The sequence below is a fragment of the Perca flavescens genome, chromosome 6, assembly GCF_004354835.1.
Source record: "Perca flavescens isolate YP-PL-M2 chromosome 6, PFLA_1.0, whole genome shotgun sequence".
In the NCBI taxonomy this organism is placed as follows: Eukaryota; Metazoa; Chordata; class Actinopteri; order Perciformes; family Percidae; genus Perca; species Perca flavescens.
The window spans coordinates 26,970,945-26,989,790 of record NC_041336.1 but is presented as its reverse complement, the minus strand read 5'-3'; the positions used below and the strand labels follow the sequence as shown (position 1 = coordinate 26,989,790).

General features: G+C 40.0%; 1 protein-coding gene across 4 annotated transcripts in view; it reads left to right on the top strand.

Annotated features, from left to right (window-relative positions):
• LOC114556692 (CUB and sushi domain-containing protein 3) overlaps nucleotides 1–18,846 on the top strand; it is a 258,762-nt gene that overhangs the window by 149,654 nt on the left and 90,262 nt on the right. For all 4 annotated transcript variants that reach the window (XM_028579712.1, XM_028579713.1, XM_028579711.1 and 1 more), the window contains exons 32-37: nucleotides 2,746–2,859; nucleotides 3,503–3,598; nucleotides 3,991–4,194; nucleotides 11,667–11,791; nucleotides 11,959–12,055; nucleotides 15,722–15,826. In XM_028579712.1, the coding sequence (XP_028435513.1) occupies nucleotides 2,746–2,859; nucleotides 3,503–3,598; nucleotides 3,991–4,194; nucleotides 11,667–11,791; nucleotides 11,959–12,055; nucleotides 15,722–15,826 (741 nt within the window). The remainder of the gene's footprint in view (nucleotides 1–2,745; nucleotides 2,860–3,502; nucleotides 3,599–3,990; nucleotides 4,195–11,666; nucleotides 11,792–11,958; nucleotides 12,056–15,721; nucleotides 15,827–18,846) is intronic.

The following is an 18,846-nucleotide window of genomic DNA, read 5'->3' as shown; positions in this document are numbered from 1 at the left end:
ATTCTGTGTTCATTATCATAAGTTCTCAGTAGTTTACCTCACTGCTTTTTTACTCAGGATAAGATTTAATTATAATTTTGTAATAAACAATATTGTTCTCATGTGACATGTCATTAAGTAAAGGAATTAAATTAAAGGTCAGACTCTACAAAGACATTGTCCAGATGCCCTCTCCATGCAGTTCACAAAGCACGATCAGCTGGGTGCCTTTTGTGTGCCTTTTGTAGTAACCATACATATCTGCTGTGTACATGACTTCTCCTGCCTTCTCCTTTTGAGAAAGAAATCAAAAACGAAAAGGGAGAAATTTTAGAACTTGTTTCCCTACAATCAAATGGCTTCATTTTAGACCATCTTTGCATTAAGCAGTTTGGTAACACTTTATTTGAAGGGGTATGCGTAAGACTGACATGACACCTGTCATGAACATGGAGTCGTTATGAATGACATACATTGTTGTTTGTTAATGTGAAGTTGCCATAATACAAACATCTCAAACAATGCCAACTTTGCATGAAAAGTGTGATAATTTTCCGAATGACACTTAATGACGTTATAAAGAGTTATAAAGATTTATAAGGACTTTTGATGTTCATGGCCGGTGTCATGTCAGACTTATACACATCCCTTTAAATAAAGTGTTACCAGAAGTTCTGTAATAGGCAGGCAGTCACAGGTTGAGATTAGGTTTAGAACTGTACCATAGCTTGTTGAATGAGCCACCACACAAACATTCACAGAGAAATCGTGCACTGCTAACATCAGTTAACTCGGGTAAATATTGGAGATGTTTTTGAAAGATGGAGACAGCTTAGAGCCCAAAAGGACACAGAGTTGGCTAATTTACTCCTGAACAGGTAAGCATTAAGCTTCAGGTTAATTTATCACGGCTACTAGGGATGGGCATTTTCAGTCATTTCAACATATGTGTACTCACATTGAATTATATAGAGTACTTGAGTTGGTTACTCGCAAAAACAATTGACACAGCAAGTAAAGTGATCCAGACTGTTCCTGGCTAATGCCGCCATGCTAACACGCGATAACTGGTAAGGTTAGCAGAGGACCAGGCAAGCGGGCCATGTCTGTTAACAACGTGTAGCCAGTTCAGCGGCCGTAGCCGACAAACGGTGAGTAATTTTAAGCCAAGAAAAGGTGGCTGTAAATCGGGTAGAGAGGACCATGAGTTTGCACTATTTTAGCGGTTGTTTACGTAATTTTAAGATGATTAAGTTTGTCTGTCAGTCGGGAAGAGAGGACAGCAAGGTAGTGGTGTTTTTAGCGGCTGTTGCTGTAATTTTAAGCCAAGAAAGTGTGGCTGTCAGTCAGGTAGAGAGGATGGCGAGGTTATGATTTTTTTTAGCGGTTGTTCCTGTAATTTTAAGCAGAGATAGGGTGGTGGTCAGTCGGGTACAGAGCTCCACGTAAGTACGGGCTTTAATGACTGTTAACACAGCCAGCATCTAACGTTAGCTACTGCGCTGCGCTGTGGAGTAATGTCTGGCTATGTGAGATTAGTGTCTAGCAACATTGTTGGATGTTGCATTCTCAACCTGGCAACCTCCTTGAACTTCAAGTCTGGGGAGGAGGGAGGGGGCGAGGGAGACAACTCCCTTCAGTATTTTGAATTTGGACTGCAGTAACTATTTTAAACGCTAGCTGTCAGTGTTACATATTGCACCTTTAACAAAGTACTGGTTTCACCAACACAATCAAAACAAGTTGTCAATCAGAACACAAATGTCACGAACATTTGTAGAATTGTTTCAATCTTTCTTCATTACCAAAACGCAAGACACATTGACATTAACTACTGTTACTGGCATATCACAATTTTTGACAAGGTGCCAGTAACAAATAAATGAAGTTCACCTTATCCTCGCTTTCTCTGTATCGCAGAATCTCTCACTGACGCACAATCAATCAGCAGAGTCACAGCGTCACATGAAAGCCATGTTACATGGCTGATTTTCTGTTTTGTTTATTTAGGATTTATCTGAAATGTGTAATTTATCTAAATGAAATAAAACACACATGTATCATGCTTCTGGTAAACGTGCCTTAAAAACATTAGAACTACTGCACTGAACACAATTGAGAACTATAATGTAATATAATTTCTCTTCTGGAGATGCTCTGTCTTGGATGGACATAGTCAGGTTCTGTTAGGTACCATTGCATTTGTACCTGTATTCAGCAAAAATTGTAAAAAACAAAACAAAAGTAGTACTGTGTACCAATGTGTCGCATTTTGCATTTATAACAAAATGATCTTAAATGCATTTAAATAAATACATTCTGACAATCATTTTTTATTTAAAGTTTTAAATGTTATGACTACTGTAATTGGTTAGGTAGAAATGTGTCCATGGTGCCCGTCTGGGGAGAGACATGCAAATTAGATTGGATACATAACTACTCAAGCAAATTGGGGTATTCCTGTCAAAACATTAACCTCTGTGTAACTGGTTCAAGGTTTCCGCTTTGTCAAAGCAGCAGCCAGACTCTTGAAAGTTAATTATTTCCATTCTCACCATCTTACCTATTAACTGCATTACAGGGACAAGCCACAGTGAACGATCTGAATGTTGAAATAAAAGTTTTGTATGCCACCACAATTGATGTACCTGTAATACCTGTACAACCCCCCCACCCACACACACACACACACACACACACACACACACACACACACACACACACTCTCTCTCTCTTCCCCCCCCACACACACACACTTCTTTGCAGTGCTGTTTGGTCAGTTTGTGGTATTCCAGACTTTGGCCAGTGATGTGGTTGAGATCTATGACGGATCGTCCACAGATTCAGCCCTTCTCTCCTCCTTATATGGATCACACTCAGGTAAAAACATAACACTGGAACCCTTAAATGTAGTGTCTTATGTTATTTATGCTTCTAGCTCCTAGATATGAATGGTTCAGAGAAGCACAGCATTTTGCACTGCAGGCAAGACAACATATCCGTCTCTCAGTTCAATTTAAATCAAATAACAATTTTTCCCAGACAAATAAAAAATCTGGAAATTCTAGCTAAATACTGCCAAGGATAAAGAGGTTTTTTTCCCTTTGTACATTTGTGATATAATGAAACACCATGATACATAATACATTATGATTACAATTGAATAAACTCATGAGATCCCAATTAAAATAACAAAAGCAAACCAGCTGTTGTAAATTGTTGTCACACTCTACTTGATTAGACTGTGAAGTAATGTAAAAACATTCAAAGTAATTGGATCTGCCATTTCTAGCTATAACACGAGATATAATGTAGATCAGATTAAACTGTACATTTAAATCACATTGACATGTTACACAAAACTGAATCAATATTCTTCCTCATTTGCCCAGATTAATTTACAGTTAAGGTCATGCAGAGCTTATGTTCATAATTTGTCAATTATTAGTAAGTTATCTGTGGACATGTGTAAACAGCATCCTCTGAAAGAGTTTATAATGTCTCCTTTGATTTTGTAATTTAGGCGAGACACTCCCTTTGAGTTCAGGAAACAAGATAACGCTCAAGTTTACCACAAATGGAACAGAAACAGCCAAAGGATTTCACTTTGTCTACCAAGGTAAGGCTGCTTTTTTCTGTTACGTTTGCAGAATTTTGATGTGCAAACTTTTTTTGGTGCATTGAGTGTGGTTGCTAGCTTTTGAAAAAAAGATACTTTAGCCTTGCACTCATCACATAAAGGGCTGTTCAGTAGAGTGCCATTGGCTGTGGATGGGCATGGCTGAGCAAAGCAGACAAGGATGATGTGGAGTCGAAAAGCCTATCCTGGCACAGCAGACGAGAGTGACTAATGATGTTCAAGGAGATTCACAAGGGCTTCACCATTCCTCTCTGCCTCCTTTGTTTTGCCATCTTTCCTTCTCCCTGTCTTTCTCTCTATCATGCCCACCCACCACTCTTTGTCTTTGATTTTCTTCCTCTCATGCTCGCTTCCTCCTCTCTTATTCCTAGCTGTCCCCCGGACAAGCGCCTCTCAGTGTAGCTCGGTCCCTGAGCCCCGGTTTGGAAAGAGGATAGGGAACGACTTTGGCATCGGTATGGTGGTACTGTTTGAATGCAATCCAGGCTACACGCTGCACGGCTCCAACGCCATCAGGTGTGAGGCCGTGCCCAATGCCCTGGCCCAGTGGAACGGCACTGTGCCCACATGTGTTGGTAAGCACACTCATCCTCTAACCCTCGCCTCACCCCCTGCATGCACTTACACACGCAGACACGCATGCGCACACACACACACACACACACACACACACACACACACACACACACACACACACACACACACACACACACATGCACACAGATCCAAAAAGATGGAGCAGGTGCACAACGGTTGGTGTCTGCTTTTTCTAGTCATTACTTATCCTAATGTCTGTCACCCATTGCAAAGCATCCGCCTATCTCTGGTCTTGATATTTCAGACAGGAAGAAAGAGGCAAGGACAAACAGAACAACAAAGTGTCACATACATTTTCTTCTCAGACAAGGGATTTCAGTTTCTGTGCCTTGCCAGACAAATGGGGGGTAAAAAAGGCGTAAAGTTAATATGTCAAACATATTATGCTCATGCACTACATACACTCAATTCACAGTTTATCTAATGCAATTCAATACAACAGATTTGCAGTAGAAGGTGTTTCTAATATATTGCCATTCCATATGTTAATAGAGGTTGATGAAACATTAGGAACACCAAAATGATTTATGGATGTGAAAGAAATTATAATACAATAAAGGTTTACCATCATGATGCATGCATCTTAATGCTATATATTATGCATTCATACAGTGAGTTACCACTTTATGCTGACAATCTAATGATAGCCTAAAATTCAAAGTCTAATAAAGCCTAGCTTTGCTTTGTGAGGCGTTTACACACTGGGAACATCTTTTTCATGTGATTAATTCAAATGTCAATATTTTTTTTTTTTAACTGTATTTTTTGTCATTGGTACACTGTTTAACTGTTTACCAGAGTATTTAGCTAAATAGAAACTCAATAAAATAGCTAACAGTAGCTTAGTGTTAATTAATACCGTGGTCGGACAGGGCTGAAGTCTCTGGCGATAACCCCCGTTACTCCACTCACCAGTAGCTTGTGAACATTGAGGAGCATTTAATAGCTAAAAAGACATATATTTCCCTCATTAGTTGGTAGAGACCAAAAACAGAGCTAAAAGATAGTAAAGATAGTTAAATTTGTCAGGTGGCCAGAAACACAACTTCAAATAAATGCTAATGTTACTCTGTAACTGCTGGATGTGTGCATAAGCAAATGATTGCGAACATGTTTGCCATATCAACCTTAAAGATGTGTTACTGTTGTGTTCACAACTTGTCTCCGCTGACCCTAAATATCCAGAAAAGGTCAGTTATTGCGGGTTTAAGTATCCCAATCACTTAGAATCTGTCTATCCATTTTGCCATATCTGTGAGTGAGTTATGAACAATCTCAGCAAGTTCTGTCACCATAATGGATGTAGAATATAGGGGTATATAGGGTTGTGGCATGGCATAATGCCTTTATAGCAGTTTATTGTCTATTTTAAGCAAATATTTATTTATTACGGGTGAAGCCTTCACATGTACATGTTACTAATCTTCTTAATATACCTAGCTGGGTTCCGACCGGGTTTGAAGCCGCCGTTCTTTGGCTATACAGAACCATGGACACATAATTATACATGCTTAAATATGCATCGACCTACACACACATCCCACATTCATAAACATAAACAGATTAACATGCCTTGTCTGCACTTACTGTTACCCAACTTGTAGATGGACACGAACTCGGTCTCGCAAAGACACCCACATGTCTACCTTGGGAAGATAAAGAACTGCAGATGAAGTAGGGAGAAATCTATTGAAGTCAGGCCTTGTGCCAGCCAGCAAATAATTCCAGCCGTTGAGTGCGGAAGATTTCAAGCCAGGGTTCATCCAAGTTTACTGCCAAGTGGTAAGGGAATAGCAGTGGCACGCGCAGTTCCATTTTAAACACAATAGTTTTTATCTGGAGATTAAATCTGGCTGCAGCCTCTCCCCCAGCAGCAGTGTACTAGTCCAGAATAGGGATATAGCTTCAACAAAAACACAATGCTCAATTATTCAAGCCCTCTTTATGGGATATGATGGCATCAGACACTGCTCTCCTGTGAGGTACCTGTGTTTCAGAAGATACATTTCCAGCTCCTTGTCCAGCTGTGATTGACCTGGATCGTCAGGCAACACTTTGGAATTAAGGCTTTGCTGCTTAGTAATGCTAGCACAACGCTCTATCGTGATTTAATTAGCCTCGCCTGGATGGATGCATATATGTTTGGGTGGCCTCTGTTGAATTTTACGGAGAGTAGTTGTGAGAATAAAGAGACATTTTTTGTTTCTTTCCTGGTGGAGTATGACTTGAAGTACTTTACAGTGAGCTTTAAAAAATGTAAGTAATGCAGATGATTTTTCAATTTTTCAGTGTCACGTGTAAATGGTGGAATCTCTTTCAACGTCTGCTTATATCACCATTTAACAAGGGTCTTTTATATGTAAAGATAAAAATACTGATAGATGAGCACAAACTTTTCCTGCCCAACTGAGAGCAAAGCACCTAAATCTCACACAAACTAAATCATTGTTGACTGTAGAAAATCACGGCTGCCCAATATTACATAAGCTCAGAGATTGCCATGATTCATACTCTGTATGCCCACGTGGATGGAATTCACTGTTGGCTTAAACACTTTTTCGAAGGTGTCAAAAAGTGAACTGTGTCACACTGAGCTTGTTTTTAAACAGTGCATTCTTGTTTTGAAATAGCCACCCAAGACCAATTCAAGTGTCTCAGTCAGGGGGTGGTGGTAAGGCCAGGCCAGAGGGCTTCTCTGAAGCAAAATGAGCTGGTCTTGACGTCATATTACTTCTAGGAGTTTAAGTTTCTGCAATGAAAGTGGAAAGTATTGCCAGTTTGACTAACAGTGTATTTGCAGCACATCTTTTTTATCAAGAAAGTAAGCATCGCAAATTCAAGAACAACAAATGGAATTTAAAATAAAAATCCCATACAAAACATTAAGACCACATACAGAAAGCAATTTGTGTTTTTTAAATAGTTTTTTTTGTCATTAAACTGTGTAAGTATGTTCTATTTTGCTCACTATACAGTATTATCCATAATGACTTTGACCAACTGGCTAATATTGGTCATATCTTTCAGCACCCAAAAATGCAACTTTTCCACGAGAATTGAAGCAGTTACATTTTTTCCACATACAATTCCAGTTGAACTGTCCTCAACAATTTGAGGAAATAGTCAGAGTTTTCTTCAGGGCAGGGGTGTCCACTTTGGTGTTTGATTATTTATTTTAAGAAAATCAGAGTAAAGTCTTAAACTGTACTGCTTGTAATGAAGAATAAACATGATTATGACATTTGTCGGATGTATTTATCCTAAAAATGAACAAGTAAACCAAGCAATTGAGGAATATATATATATACTTAAATTTAAGTGATATAGTGATATATAATTATATAGAAAAAGATTATACTGTATATACAGTAATATTTATATAAAACACAACTGTCTGCCATTTCCCTCTGGAAAGAGCCGTTTGCCCCCAGAGTGGTGAGGACCTGTATTTGGACCGGGACGGCACGGTTCTGGCGCCTTGCCCTCTCTACTGGACCCAATTCAGTGCATAGATCCAAGTGCACAGCTTTAGGAAATTTAAATTGGCATATAAGCCAGTCATCGTCATGGTCCCTGAAGCCTCTTTCTCTCCTGATTCTTCCATTAGCGAAGTCGTCCTGCAGGGCCAGCAGTGTCATCATGCAGCATTTACAACAATTTGTAATTGTTAACACCTTGCCAAAATCACAACATCAACTAGTGGTATCCCCCACCCCGAGATACAATTTGAAGATGAAAGTCTAATAAACACACGTTTCTTCATGCAGGTTTTGTCACGAACAGTATTAAAATTCGGACCGATAACGAGGATTAAGTGTAATGATTGTGTGAGAGCTTAACTGCTGTATTTCTAGACTTTGACATTTGATGATATATGCACAGTATTAAAGACAGATATTTAGTTATTTACACTGTGTTCTGCTGTTATCTAATGCTAGGGTATTTGATGTTATCCTGTATTCCATGCAGTCATCTCCTCCTCCTGCGCTCCGTAGCGGAGAGGCAGCGGCGATTAATTATTAAGAAACTTCTTTTATTTAAGATTTGGGTTGGATTTTACAAGGTGTTTATGGAACAAATATCACTCAACACTGCTGGATTTAATCTTCATGATAACGTGGATGATATGGAGTGAGGCATCAATACTTGAAAATATTACGAGTAATCGTTATGCCCACATTTACTTTCTGCAGTCTGACTTCAGTTCACCATTTGCATTGCCAATTGCTATTGTCTCCAAAATTTGCGTACGCATGGGTCTGAGTTTGTGTGGAGGACCGCACATTCTCCCGTCAAGTTTGTTTTTTTATAAACACAACCTTTGCGTGGGAAGTTGCGTATGCACATTTTCAGCCCCGTTTTGTGCGTATGCCACGTTTATAAATGAGACCCCTGAGCTGCGGTTGAATAGTCAATTTTGCTTAAGAAGGATCCTAACGAAGTGAAATGATCCAATAGTAGTTATGGGGCTGCCATCATAAGAACCGTTCGAATTGTCTAAGTGATAAGGAAAGGTGCTTCAATGCATCCTTTATTTTTCGCCATTCATATTCAGAATATTAAGGTGTGCAGTAAAGCCGGCAGCCGTAATCCTGTACACACCATGCTTAAATTTTATTTTCTGTGAGACATTTCAACCCAATTTAATATAATGTAATTTATGGCACTGTTTGAGTGGTTTAATAAACCGGTTAATGAAGGAAATGAAAGAACTTTAGTTAACTTTAAAGTATAGTCTTTGACCTCATGACGTTTACCATTGAGGTTAAGGAAAAGTGGTTAGTAAAGGACATAGGAGGTAATTCTTTTGACTTTTCGATATAATATAATGACCAATCAGAGCAGACTGGACTTTTTCAGGAGAGGAGCTTAAAGAGACAGGCAATAACATGCGGCGTTTTAGACATAGGGTAAATACAGGTATATTCAGACGGTATGAGAAATTTTTTTTTTGAACATTAAAGCATGTAAACATGTTCTAGTAGAAACCCAAAATACAAATATTAACCTGAAAATGAGCATATGGCTCCTTTCAATAGTGCATGTGATGTGAAACACCTATGTGCTACACACATTGTGTGCAGAAAGGTTTTTGATATCTTGATTAAAACACTTTTAATTAAAAGTTGCGGTGAATTCCCTGCATATCAGATGGTGTCAAATGGTGTCTCATAATGTGTGTAGTCTCCACGCTTGTCTACCTGCAGTAACTCTGACATATGAGCCTGCTACAGATTGAGACGGGTGCAGAGCATTCATTCTTTTATGAGTGTCATGATTTCTAATCTTGCTCGACCAATTACATTAACTGACAGCTCAGGGGACTCAAAGGAGCTGTTAAATTATACTGAAATACTGTGACTTTCTCTGGAATGAGTCTTGTTGTCAAGAAGTGGTCTCATGCTAGAAGAATTTAAGTTCTATAGACCGAGAGAGAACAGGCCTATATTTTGTTATTCTTGAAAGGGTTCTTTTATTATATTCAGACATTTTGCTCAAGCATTAAATGTTGGACCTAATGAAGATCTGATGATTCTGGACAGCCAGCAGGACATAATTCAATAGAAAACAGTTACTGACAATGACATTCTGGACACTCGGTCACTAACTATGTCATTTAGGGAATTGGCACCTTATACTGTACCTTCAAGGAGCCTTTAACCAGTGTCCACAGGATACTACATTCTGACTACAGTACTCTAGATTTAATAGGCATTGACCTTCATGTTTCATTTGCAGAGCAGAATTCTAAAAAGAAATACACAAGCTGTTCTCCTTTTAGTCTTGAAGCAAGAGTTAAACAATACTTAATACTATACATATGAACTGCGTTAGCTGACGATGACATTACCGCGGCGGTGATTATATTAAAGTGTGATTGCTCCGATGTGTGATTGCTGTGAGGTACAGTATTGAAGTCATTTTCTCGAATGTGTCACTTGGAATTAATGGAACAGAGTAGTCTCTTTGGCATAATTCCATCAGGTAGATATCACCTATAAAATATCGATGAATTTGAAATTGTGGCAAGCTGATAGCTGAAAATGTGTGATTTTTCTTTGTGATGAGTAGCATATTTTCTTCTTTAATCTTCTGTGTCTCCCATTGTCTTTGACATTGAACCCTCCAGTGGCTGATGGATATTGAAAAAATGAAAAATGGTTATTATCATTGACCTGTACAGGGTATACCCTTGTCCTTGACAAATAGCAGCTGGTTCTTCATTGTGAGGCCCCATCGTACTACTCTGTGAACATCTGAAGGACATCATCCACCCTGAGTGACAGCTTTGCTCATACAGGAGAACTGTTACAGCAAATGCTAGGTAACTCTAAGAAAAGCAATAAAGGAGTTGGTACACCTTAGACACTAGGCTTTGATATAGACTTTTAATGTATACCGCTTCTATTTGTAGTATATAGTATCGGTCATTTATGTTGAAATGTATGCAATGGTTTAACAGATTCCATTCCAGCTGGTGACAGCAGAAAAATGGATCTCGGAGAGCAAAGCTATAAATAATAAAGAAAACACACTTGTGCATTAAACTTCTCTTATTGTGATAGTGTATCAGCCTAATGGGTTGCTTGTTTCTGTATTAGCCAGCAGAACTACATTTCAATAGGAAGGAAATGCATTTGCTTCTGTGTTTTGTTGTGTGTAATAATCAAAGGATTCTAGTCTGCAAGGCTGGGTTACCACAATCCTTAATGGACAAAAAGTGGAGCCGAACACTGTAGAAGTTAGCTGGCCGGATACAAGGCCAATTGGCACTGTCTGAAAAGCAATAAAGAAATTGTAACAGTTAGGGCCCTTTTTTCATTTTGATTTTTACCCATGCTCAAATATATCAAAGTGCCTGAAAATGTCAGCACAACCTGGTCAGTGAATTTCAAGATTCATCTGAGAGCCGAGAGGCTTGATAAATATGTTACTTGTGGCACTGGTAGAAACAAGGTGCGCTTTGAGAGGAATAGCTTTCACAATTGAAAGATGTGATTTGTGTGGCCTGCGAGAGATCAAATAACATCAGGTTTGAACTGTTGAATGTCTGAATAGAGCGAGAGGCGAGTGTGCTGCCATGCAAAACTCCACTGAGGTATTGAAGGACAATATCACCTGGACAATGATGCAGGATACTGTTTAAAACTCATAAAAAAAAGCTTGTTTGCAAAATATACCACAAGTACAACTTATGGTTATCAGGCTGGGTTTCCTTGGAGTCCATAGAATTACATCATATGAAGTGTTTTTACAGATTCTCATTTAAAATCCATGTATTAGCGGGTGGCATGATGCTTTTAAATGCTTGACGGTTTGCTAATTTCCCACTCTGACCCCTGCCCCATCCGTGCTCTGCAGGTGTGTGTGCAGACTTCAGCCTGAACTCTGTCATGACTGACTCTCTATTTTTTGTTCTCTTCTTCTCAATCTGTTATCTTTTGTCTAGTTCCCTGCGGCGGGGTGTTAACTGACCGCAGGGGCACTATCCTCTCTCCCGGATACCCAGATCCGTACACCAACTATCTGAACTGTGCCTGGAAAATCTCTGTCCCCGAGGGAGCCGGCATCCAAGTAAGCGAAAACCGATGCAGATCGTTGTAATATAATGTTTGATGAGAGATAACAAGATGTTACATGGTCAGCTAGTCTTTTTGCTATTTAAATGCATTTGTTTTCTAATGTTTGTGTATTTTTCCTGCTTTCTTTAGCATTTATATTAAGGCATTTTTGTTTTTCAGATTCAAGTTGTGACCTTCGCCACAGAACATAACTGGGATTCGCTGGATTTCTTTGACGGGGTTGATGGCAATGCTCGAAGGCTTGGTAGCTACTCAGGTAAAAGTTATACAACTGAATTTTAGTTAGCTCACTCTTGAATTTCAATCAGATGTCACAGGGCCCCAGCAGCAGACACAAGGTGATGGATCTGATGGCATTTGGCATGTCCTTTTTGAGAATGCTGTCAAAAAAACAGTTAACTAAGTCAAAGAAGAAAAAATGTCCTTCCTCTGTCACACAATAGTCATGTCTTGGCATTAGATAGCTTCATAATGTAGCTCCTCTTTCAGTCTGGAGTTTTACAAATGTAGTTTTGCCTTAGGCCTCTCACTAATGAAAATGGTGTTCTTGCCACATGGTAACCTACTAGAAACAGGCCATCATATAATTTTAGATGCTGGATCCTAGTATCAGAGGGACTGGTGTAGCGTAATGACTTCTGTCTCTATATCGGCTATCTGTTTTATAAGACTAGGTGTCAAATTTCTCAAGTGGTGGATATCTCATTTTGGAACGAAATGCTTTACATATTGTTATAGCTACACAGTACAGCTTTCACTGTGCAGGATGGAAAAGGCTAAGGCTTTATAAATGGCTAGCAATCAATTTTATCTGGGGCTAAACTGATGAAGGTGATTATGAATGTATGTAAAGGTCTCCATGCAAATTGACGAAGACATACTCCTGAAATAGAGAATATGATCCAAGACATCAGTGTTGCCACACAATTAAGAGTTAGAATTACAGATCGTGCTCATGTTCATGGGTTTAATTTTGTGGAAGGAAGTGTCGAACATGATTTAAAATGTGTAACAGAGACAGCATTTGTGATGCAACAACGATCATTGTTGTCTTTTATGGTTGATCCAAAAAGCCTTTCATAAATTACAAATGTTCCAAAATGCTGACGAAATTTTCTGACCAAGGATGTTACAAAATACATCCAATGCCTTTTAAATTTTTTTTTTTAAATGGACTCTACTGCTTAAAAAAATAATACACATATATTTTTTATTATTGTGTATGTGTGTGTATGTATATTTGTGTGAGTGTAACTACCAAAAACATGTGGACATGTACAATGCATGAACATGTATTGAACATCAGTAATATGCACTATAGATAATAATTCAGATACTGTAACAATTCTGCTATAGGTTAGTTAAATGATTTTATGGAGTCTGGACATCGCAGCCATTTTACCTCCATAAACTCGCTGAAGGAGATTGCTGAGTATATCAGCATGTACATATGAAATGATGGTGCAAAACTAAAATACAAAGTGCCTCACATAATCATAGACAATCACATACATACACACACACACACACATATACACACACACATATATATATATATATATATATATATATATATATATATATATATATATATATATACACACATATATATATATATATACACATATATATATACAGTGGGGGAAATATATACACATATATATATATATATATATATATATATATATACATATATATATACAGTGGGGGAAATAAGTATTTGACCCCTTGCTGATTTTGCAGGTTTGCCCACTTACAAAGAATGCAAAAATCTACAATTGTAATCATATGTACATTCTAACAGTGAAAGACAGAATCCCAAAGAAAATTCCAGAAAATCACATATGAATTTATTAAAATTGATAACCATCTGATGAGGAAAAACAAGTATTTGACCCCCTGGACAAACAGCATGTTAATATTTTGTAGAAAAGCCATTATTGGCCAGCACAGATGTCAAACGGTTTTTATAGTTGGTGACAAGGTTTGTGCACATTTCGGCAGGGATGTTGGCCCACCCTCCCTGCAGACAGCCTCCAAATCATTCAGGTTCCGGGTTGTCGCCTGGCAACTCAATTTTAAGCTCCTCCAAAGATTTTCAATCGGTTCAGGTCTGGAGACTGGCTAGGCCACTCCAGAACCTTGATGTGCTTCTTCTTCAGCCACTCTTTTGTTGCTTTGGCGGTGTGCTTAGGGTCGTTGTCGTGCTGAAACACCCATCCTCGACCCATCTTCAGCTCTCTCACTGAGGGAAGGAGATGTCGGTCCAGAATTCCACGATACATGGCCCCGTCCCATCCTCCCCTCAATACGATGGAGTTGTCCCGTCCCCTTGGCTGAAAAGCACCCCAAAGCATGATGTTGCCACCACCATGCTTGACGGTGGGGATGGTGTTCTTTGGGTTGTACTCGGTGTTCTTTGCCCTCCAAACACGACGAGTTGAGTTGAGGCCAAAAAGTTCTATTTTGGTCTCATCTGACCACATCACCTTCTTCCAGCCCTCTTCTGAGTCGTCCAGGTGGTGAATGGCGAACTTCATGCGGGCCTGTACATGTTTCTTCTTGAGCAGGGGGACCTTGCGTGCGCTGCAGGATTTCAATCCATGACGGGCGTAGTGTGTTACCAACCGTTTTTTTGTAACTGTGGTCACAGCTGCCTTCAGTTGATTCATCAGTTCCCCCCTTGTGGTTTTGGGATGATTCCTCACCGTTCGCATGATCAGGGACACCCCACGAGGCAAGATCTTGTGTGGAGGCCCAGACCAAGGGAGGTTGGCGGTGGTGTGGTGCTTCTTCCATTTCCTGATAACTGCACCGACAGTTGATCTTTTCTCTCAAGTTGCTTTCCGATTCTCTTGTAGCCCATCCCAGCCTTGTGCAGATCAACAATCTTGTCCCTGATGTCCGTAGAAAGCTCTTTGGTCTTGCCCATGGTGGTGATGTTGGATGCTGGTTGTTTGGGTGTTGACAGGTGTCTTTTATACAGGTAACGAGGTGAGGCAGGTGTATTTGATGTAGATAATTGGTTCGGATTGGGGCTGTGTCTTAAAGAAAGACTAACTGGCTTGTAGGAGCCAGAATACTTGCTGTTTGTCCAGGGGGTCAAATACTTGTTTTTCCTCATCAGATGGTTATCAATTTTAATAAATTCATATGATGTGATTTTCTGGAATTTTCTTTGGGATTCTGTCTTTCACTGTTAGAATGTACATATGATTACAATTGTAGATTTTTGCATTCTTTGTAAGTGGGCAAACCTGCAAAATCAGCAAGGGGTCAAATACTTATTTCCCCCACTGTATACACACACATATATATATATATATACACACACACATATATATATATATATATATATATATATATATATATATATATATATATATATACACACACACATATATACACATATACGCACATACATATATATATGTATATGTGTGTGCGTGTATATGTATATGTGTGTGCGTGTATATGTATGTGTGTGTATATATGTATGTATATGTGTGTGTATATATATATATATATATATATATATATATATATATATATATATATATATATATATATATATATATATATATATATGTGTGTGTGTATGTATGTGATTGTCTATGATTATGTGAGGCACTTTGTATTTTAGTTTTGCACCATCATTTCATATGTACATGCTGATATACTCAGCAACTCTCCTTCAGCGAGTTTATGGAGGTAAAATGGCTGCGATGTCCAGACTCCATAAAATCATTTAACTAACCTATAGCAGAATTGTTACAGTATCTGAATTATTATCTATAGTGCATATTACTGACGTTCAATACATGTTCATGCATTGTACATGTCCACATGTTTTTGCTAGTCTTGAATCTGGAATATGGACTAGACATGGTTGTAACTGTCTTATGTATATTATAAAACACAGGTACAACAATTCCTCAGCTGCTGAACAGCACATCAAACAACCTGTACTTGACCTTCCAGTCTGACATCAGTGTATCTGCCGCTGGCTTCCACTTGGAGTACACAGGTATGAGGAGAGACGGCGTCCCTGCCTGCCTGTCACTTGTCCATTGTCAGTTTGTATGTGTCCATCTGCCACCGGCTTCCAGCTACCGCACAGAGGTATAAGAAATAAGATGGAAAGCTGGTCTGCGTGGCACAGTTGGGCATAGAAAGAAAGAGTGTGAGGGTATAGAGTGAGTGGGCAAAGTTTTTCTTTCTTTCACTCTTTTCATTCTGGCATGATATTCCCCAATGGTCGTTTCCTCCCATTGCTACAATGTACTGGACCCACATCCTTTTTCATTTAGGGACTAAATTTACTCACTCTCAGTGGGCTATTCAGTTAGGGGCATATTTGCAAAGGAGCATGCTGGACATTTATTGTGCACTAAAATTTAAGGAGTGTAGCTGGCCCCAGTGGAGCAACTGATTTACTAAGTCCTCCCATTCAAAAATTGTGTAAATGAAAATAGGGGTGCTGATTTGCATGGAGCTCTTCTGCAGAAATTTAATAATACAGTCCTTTGTGACCAATTTACCTACTGTTATTTACATCTCTGGCACTTTCCCATTGTCTCTTTTAATGTCAAGGTAATTTTCCTCATTGCTATTTGTCTATCAAAGGTTAGATGGATTTTAAGTTGGTGCTTTCTCTGTCTCTTCCTCACATTTGTCTTTCTGCTAGCTGGTTACTTACAGCTCACCTTCACGTAAAAGCAATTTTCGTACAATGTGTGATTATGGGAGACCCATTGTCACTCATTTTCAGCAAAGTACATCGAGGGCAGTGAAAAAGTGCAACCACGGGAAAAGTAGTTGAGAAGACATGAACTCCAAAATGTTTAGATAAAATGCTGGAGGATGTGTATTTCAAAAAAGGATGTGATACAAGCCCTGCTAACAGACCAGCTTTGAGATCTCATACGCAACTTAACTAAACAAAAACGTGGTTTTGAGTAAAACCAGTTTCCACTCTAACTAACAGTCCGTTCCCTCAAAATGTATTGCAAAACAAAAAAGCATTCCTGTCACTGAGTCTGTCCTCGCTGTCAGTCGTTTCAGTCCGCGAGCATCATACCACTGCAGAGAGAACAATTTCACAGTCATGTCTCTTGCAGTCGGCGTTCGTCTCCACAACACCCTCCTCTTTCCTGGAAGCACTCCGTAGCTGTCTCTCTCTGTGGGCTCTTTCCTCTCTGCACTAACCCCCTCCCCCACCACCGCGACCTACTGCTGAGAATCACTTCAATGCCATGTCTCAGTCAGCTCTTTCCTCTATGTCGGTCTTACACTTTGCCACTGCTGCCGTTGTAAAGTGCATTCCCTGATGCTTTGTGTAAACCCTGGCTCCAGTCAAACTGCTTTCTCTGTTGCTGTTCATATTTCTTAGCTTGCCTGCCATATGGTTCTACTGTCTGCCTATTGGCAAACATTTGTATGTGTGATCAAGCCATGTTGCTTCTCTGTGGAACTATGCTCATTAAGCATTTTTGTTTTTGTGGTCTGTTGTTTCCCATTTTGTGAGTTCAGATTTTGATTTTTTTTTTGGTTGAATTACAGAAATCCTCTATCCAGACTAGTTGGTTGTATGTTTGTATCTTATTTCTAGCCTTTTATTTATTACACACTCAATTTTTTAGCGACAAATTAATTCTCTGAATGCTCAGTACAGTGGGAAGAAAAAGGCAAGAGGGATTGGCACAGACCCAGCCAGTCAACCATCTGTTTTAAAATGTTTCCTTTGGGGGATTGTTGCAGTCCATTGAGACCAGTTATAGAAATCTTATACCACCCACCACTACGACTTTTCAAAAGCCAAGCGTTTAACCAGCTCTCCTAAGGCAGACAGTATGCAGTAAGCTATAGCTGACTACACACATGAGCTACATGTAGTGACTGTGACAACAAAATGAATCTATTCTGGAAAAGAAATTCATCCACTGAAATTAGATGATGTTACTCCACTCAAATGAAACCATGGTAATGTGTATGCTTATGTAATGCTTGGGCAGTGGTGGCCTTAAGGTTAGAGAAGCAAGCTTGTGACAGGGCGGCCGTTGTTTCAATCCCCAGACCTACAGAATAAATCTGGGTCGGAGACTGTGGTTGTACTGGGCAGTTTCCAGGTATAAATGTGTAACTGTGTGAATGTGACAGGTCGTCGTTGCAAATGAGAATTTGTTCTCAATCGGTATAAATAAAGGTTAAATAAAAAATATTAAAAAAGTACTTCCATCCATCCATCTTCGTCCGCTTATCCGGTATCGGGTCGCGGGGGTAGCAGCTCCAGCAGGGGACCCCAAACTTCCCTTTCCCGAGCCACATTAACCAGCTCCGACTGGGGGATCCCGAGGCGTTCCCAGGCCAGGTTGGAGATATAATCCCTCCACCTAGTCCTGGGTCTTCCCCGAGGCCTCCTCCCAGCTGGACGTGCCTGAAACACCTCCCTAGGGAGGCGCCCATGGGGCATCCTTACCAGATGCCCGAACCACCTCAACTGGCTCCTTTCGACGCGAAGGAGCAGCGGCTCTACTCCGAGCTCCTCACGGATGACTGAGCTTCTCACCCTATCTCTAAGGGAGACGCCGGCAGAGGCTGCAGCCCTTTGGGCCCCTCGGTACCTTGCAACTGCCTCCGGAGTCCTCTGGGATAACATATCCCGAAAAGACTCCTTCTTCAGTCGGACAGCTTCCCTGACCACCGGTGTCCACCACGGTGTTCGTGGGTTACCGCCCCTTGAGGCACCTAAGACCCTAAGACCACAGCTCCTAGCCACGGCTTCAGCAATGGAAACTTTGAACATTGTCCACTCGGGTTCAATGCCCCCAGCTTCCACAGGGATGCACGAAAAGCTCCGCCGGAGGTGTGAGTTGAAAGTCTGTCTGACAGGGGCCTCCTCCAGACGTTCCCAATTTACCCGCACTGCCCGTTTGGGCTTACCAGGTCTGTCCAGAGTCTTCCCCCACCCCCTGACCCAACTCACCACCATATGGTGATCAGTTGACAGCTCCGCCCCTCTCTTCACCCGAGTGTCCAAAACACACG